At 45.3% G+C, this 5,420-nt stretch overlaps 1 protein-coding gene across 1 annotated transcript in view; it reads right to left on the bottom strand.

Annotated features, from left to right (window-relative positions):
• The window catches only part of PATJ (PATJ, crumbs cell polarity complex component), a 159,812-nt gene that overhangs the window by 21,175 nt on the left and 133,217 nt on the right, over positions 1-5,420 (bottom strand). Inside the window, exons 33-38 of the mRNA XM_018553838.1 lie at positions 5,142-5,213; positions 4,673-4,790; positions 4,454-4,590; positions 3,354-3,437; positions 2,464-2,657; positions 38-185 (exon numbers count right to left, since the gene is read on the bottom strand). Coding sequence (XP_018409340.1) covers positions 38-185; positions 2,464-2,657; positions 3,354-3,437; positions 4,454-4,590; positions 4,673-4,790; positions 5,142-5,213 — 753 coding nt within the window. The remainder of the gene's footprint in view (positions 1-37; positions 186-2,463; positions 2,658-3,353; positions 3,438-4,453; positions 4,591-4,672; positions 4,791-5,141; positions 5,214-5,420) is intronic.

Below are 5,420 nucleotides of genomic sequence, written 5' to 3'. Positions count from 1 at the left end.
AATATCCCCCTACCCATCTCCCCTCCCCAGCTCTCACCTTTAATACAGCGGCGACGACTTCCTGGGAGGCGTTGCGCACGTCCTCGCCGTTGACTGACAGGATCTGGTCCCCCTGCATTAATCTCCCGTCGTAGTCGGCGGCCCCCCCTTTGACGATGTCAGATATGAAGACTCCGCTGCCGGTCCTGGAAGATGATGCATTACACTTACTCAGCACATCAATCACCTTGCCATCACCGCACACAATCCCTGTTATCTTACCCATAATAGTCAGAACAGTGACAGTGACAGGAAAAATGCTGCCCTGCTGCGTGTTTAAAATCACAGAAACGGCTTGGATAGAATTTAAAGAGAACCCGCCATGATGGGACTTAATATTAACCCCTTCCTGCCAGATGTACGCCTATATGTAGCACTATGGAGATGGGCCTCATTCCTTGCTGTCACATATTTGCATCACTGTTTTGTGCTGTGAGCTCACTCAATCATGCACCCCCAGTGCTGTGTCACCGACCAGCCTCGCGTCAGGGTTGAGCTCTCCATCATGCGATCACTGCGGCAGCCAAGCACAGTGATCACATGATTGGGAAGCCCGTGGAACACCCGCAATATTAGGATTTCCTTAAAGGAGAACTATGAGGGGGGTGCTTTTCACTCACCTCATAGTTATAGCCGACCTGTGACAATGAGACTGTCACAGGTCGGCTCAGTAGATCGGGAGGTGAGAGAACACATACCGGCGTTCGCTCACCTCTCGATCCTGTCACAGCTCTCTGCCGTGACAGGGGAAGGGCTGGATTCCCCCCTCCCCGCTCTGATCCGCCAGCGCTGACTGGCGGAATGGACGGGGGAGGGGGCGGGTACAGCTGGCTCTGCCTCTAGATAGGCAGAGCCAGCTGTCAGTCACGCAGCTGGGCGGATCCCGGCACAATTGTCGGGATCCGCTTCAGCTGCAGCGTCTCAGTATATAGAGAGCTGTAGTTCGCGGTATACTGAGCTTTGGGTGACGGGAGGACGCTAGTTTTTGTCTCACTGTTACCCTAAGGAGAACTATGGGGAAAAGCCCTGACCCCATAGTTCTCCTTTAAGGACCGTCTGGAAGTGGTTAAAGTTTCATATACACATTTCATATAAACTTTTCATCATTACAAAACAAATTTTTGATATTTTGTAAATGTGCATGTTGTATAAGAATAACACCTGGCAATCCTACCATAAAAGGTCCTTGTTCAGGCACTTCCTGTTATGGGGGTGACAACGCTCTGTCCATATTCAAAACACGCAGAAGCCCATCGCATTCCTGACCGGTGAAAGTACCCAGAAAATTCGGGTGGGTGGTACAAATGACAGCGGATTCCTCCGCAAAATGAATCCAGGTAAAGAGAAGTCACTAGAACTCCAGCGGAAATACAAGTCAATATTTATTGACTACAAAGTGTCACATCATCACAGGCGACGTTTTGGAAACGCAAGGTTCCAGATGGACTCCCTGTTTTGACTGAGGAAGGAACCTTGCGGTTCCGAAACGTCGCCTGTGATGATGTCCATAATAGAAGTCGCCAGCACTCGATGATGTGTGCAAGCAGTAAAGCACTTTTTATTAAATTGTCACATGCGTCATACAGCCAACATTTCGGGGCCACACAGGGTCCCTTCTTCTGGGCGACATTTTGGTAACTATGTCACCCAGAAGAAGGGACCCTGCGTGACGTTGGCTGTATGACGCATGTGACAATTTAATAAAAAGTGCTTTACTTCTTGCACACATCATCGAGTGCTGGTGACTTCTATTATGGACTGACACGGCGCCATCCGTGTTCTCACTTCAAGCACCAACCTTTCATGCAAGGTCTGTACTCTGCATGGAGTGCAGGTGATTTCGTATGATCGCCTGGGATGATGTGACCTCCTCACTATAGGGACCCTTGAATATATTTGACATTATGGTACTTTTAAAGCAAAAAGCGACAAAGCAAAGTCCCATCTTAACCCATATTAAGATCTGTATTTGCCATGGTGCTGCACTCATGACCCGCTATGGCACCAGCCATTTGAGGGCTTGATAGATCCGTTGAGAACCGACATAAGCACATCTATCCCAACGTTACAAAGAAATGCTCATGTGCAGCTCCGTGTACATTGTGGAGAGGATTGTGTGCAGGCAGGTAAGTTTGTTTTATTGCAGAGGAGACATAGCCTGCCCCATCTGCAGTCCCTGGCTACTGCCAAGTTATCTCCACACCATTGTAACACCATTTATTGAACAATGAACATGTGGAACTTGAACTTTCATTCGGTGGGTTTAGCTCAAGATACTGCTCTGTATACTTGTTACAAAAATGTTACATAATTGACAAAAGTCACAAGAGTGAAATACTTTCTTTTATCACTGCCCCCTTTAAAATTGGATTGTGAGTGCCCTTGGCTGCAGCCACAGTGATGCATCAGCAGCGCCCGTCATACCTTTTCCCAACGATGCTCAGTCCCAGGCCACGCCCACTTTTCTTTTGCAGCTCCACGAGGAATATGTCCAGATTGTCCTCATCCCGGTACTGGGCCTCATCCCGAAACACCACCAGCTGCACCCTCTGCGGGGTCTGCCGGAGGGCTGTGATGGCTTCCTCGTGGGAGGCGTTCCGAAGATCCACATCGTTGACCTGCAACAACAATTTTAACCAGATGCCTTGTGGTCAGCCAGTGTATTCTGGGAATGTTATATCATCATAGCTAGGGCTGCAACAACGAATCGATTAAATCGATAATAATCGATCAGAATAGTTGGCAACCATTCTCATTATCGGTTAGTTTGTTGGGGGAGAGAGAATTTTTTTTAATGCAACCAATCGACTAGTTGAAAAAAATAATCGGGCAACTAATCGATTATGAAAATAATCGTTAGCTGCAGCCCTAATCATATCACAGAATTCCATAAATGGACTTATGTCAACTTTACAAAATCATATTATTTTAAATAAAATGTGCAACTTTTGTGCCATTAATGAAAAAAAAACTGTTGCCCCCCCCATCTTTTTCATGTGACCTAAAACCTAGAAACAACATGGTCTCTGGACAACTGTAGCACTAGGAGTATATGATATGTTATAATATAAGAGTCTTATTGTTTTCAGACTAGTAGATATGCAGTGAGATAGAAGGACCATCGAGTCACAATCATTGTGCAGCACTACTAAGCAAGTAGTAGAACCTGTATACGAATAAATGTAAAATAGAAAACCATTGTGTAGAGTTTAAAGACTAAACCAGATTTTTAAGACATTACAACACATCAGTGAGACAATTTGCAAAGACCAAAGTTTCTGACAGGTAGAGAATCGCTTATTCATCCCACTTACCTCTAGAATCTGATCACCTGCCCAGAGTCTCCCATCTCTCGCTGCAGCTCCTTCTTCATACACTTCATGTATCACCACCGCCTCCTGCAAAAGCCAGACAACAGAATGACAACAGCAGCATAATACAGTAACAAATCATTACATGTAAAAATACAAAGCGTGAAACATAAAAGAATAACGCTCTGGTTACGGCTCCTTAAAATACATCTGGGTACTATACTGCTGGGTACTATGCCGCTGGGTAATATACTGCTAGACTGCCAGGTACTATACCGCTGGGTACTATACCGCTGGGTACTATGGCGCTGGGTAATATGCCGCTGGGTACTATACTGCTAGACACTATACTGCTGGGTACTATTTGGCAATAACATTTCCAGTTCTGATATTGAATATGGCATAGTTATATTTAATGTACTTCCCACCACTTGTGATCAGCGATGGGGGCCGGAGGGATGGGATCCAAGCATGAGCACCAGGTTTCATGAGGCTGAGCTGTAATTCTGATTGCAGCAGAGATCAGCGTACACACACAGCCAGATGACTCAGAGGAGAGGCATAGTCATCCCCCCTCCCCTCCCTTCAGGAGAAACCTAAATTCTGGCTTAAAGATTTTTCCAGAAATGTAAAAAAATAATAGAAAAAACAGTTTATAAAATTACAAAAACATTTTTTTTAATGGAATTGACCAAAAGCCGACGTACTCTCCCTTAAACTGACTGCTCACTGACAGCTAAATCTCAGGCATCCAAAAACAAAACAATAAATGCCGAATTTCAGGCATGCTTAAAAAAAATTTAAACAAATAATGAAGTTTTGGATTTATTGTACAAAATATGAACTATAAAGAAAAACTCTGGGAAAATGATTCCTTACCCTTGTAGTGGGGCTACCCCAGCACTGCAAGGGTTACCTGCTCGTGATCGTTTTCCTGTTCCTATTTAGCACTGTGTCCTCTCAATCCATTCTCCTGCCTCTGACTGCAATCTGGGCTTTCCTATTTCGCTCTTTCACCCAACTCTCTCCAATTTGCTTGCCTTAATTGTGACAGAGCCGAGACGAGCCAGCAGACACTGCTGTGCCCAAAGCCAAACCCTTACCAGCGGAGTGTCTTTCCCACCCACGATGCTGAGTCCAAGACCCGATCGCCCTTTGGAGATCTCGATGGTCATTTCCTGCCCTGGGATAATAGGACATGTTGCCGGGTCAAAGTGAACCGACGGAGACGAGATGTTCCCTAAAGAAGAGGAAGAAGGAGTTAGTATAAGTAAATAATTCCATATTCATTATAGTCCGTTCAGCTGCTCCTGTCCTCTTACTCTGGTTGGTGATATCCGGTTCGGGAATAATGTAGGGTTGTGCCGGGGTCAGCTGTATGTCCTGCGCACTGTATGGAATCTTGGCGCTAGTTTTAGGTTGTCTTAGCTGGCTGGCGATCTGCTGCAGACATATAAGTAGAATCAAAAATATGAATGGAGATAAAACTTCCGCCATAAAAAAACACACACTACTATTTTATTGAAACATTTTATTTGTAACTGCCAAGGGGCAGAGAGTTCACATCTCAGAACAAAGGCGGCTCCACCGCAATCAAACCAAACTCCATTTTAAGGAGAGACCGGAGTGGTCTATAGGAGGCGCCTGTTATCGGCAGCCAATTCTGAGCGTGCCAATGATCTGTACATTGCATAGTGGAGCACAGATAGGTGGTCATTATCCATGAACCATACAACGTAACAATTTACTGCAAAATAACATAATTTTGGGCTCCTTATGAAGGGTACAGACCCTTTCTTGGTCCAGCACATTCTTCTCCTCCACCGCCTCCAGAGTCTGGCCACTGAACTTCACTTTACTCTCCTGGAAAGAAAAAAAATCCCCAATTACCCTCATTTCTGACAAAGTGGAGATCAACAAAACACTGTCACGAAATGTTACTTTCTGCCAGGAAACTAGAGTGAGGTTCCCCCGAATAATCCCTTCAGGTAGGTTCGCACACTACATAAAATGTATGCATGGATGTTTGTGGACACCTGACCATCACACCAATACAAGCTGGTTTTACAA

This window comes from Nanorana parkeri, unplaced genomic scaffold (assembly GCF_000935625.1).
Source record: "Nanorana parkeri isolate BGI_ZX_2015 unplaced genomic scaffold, ASM93562v1 scaffold131, whole genome shotgun sequence".
Taxonomy (NCBI): domain Eukaryota; kingdom Metazoa; phylum Chordata; class Amphibia; order Anura; family Dicroglossidae; genus Nanorana; species Nanorana parkeri.
This window is presented reverse-complemented; position numbering and strand designations above follow the sequence as displayed.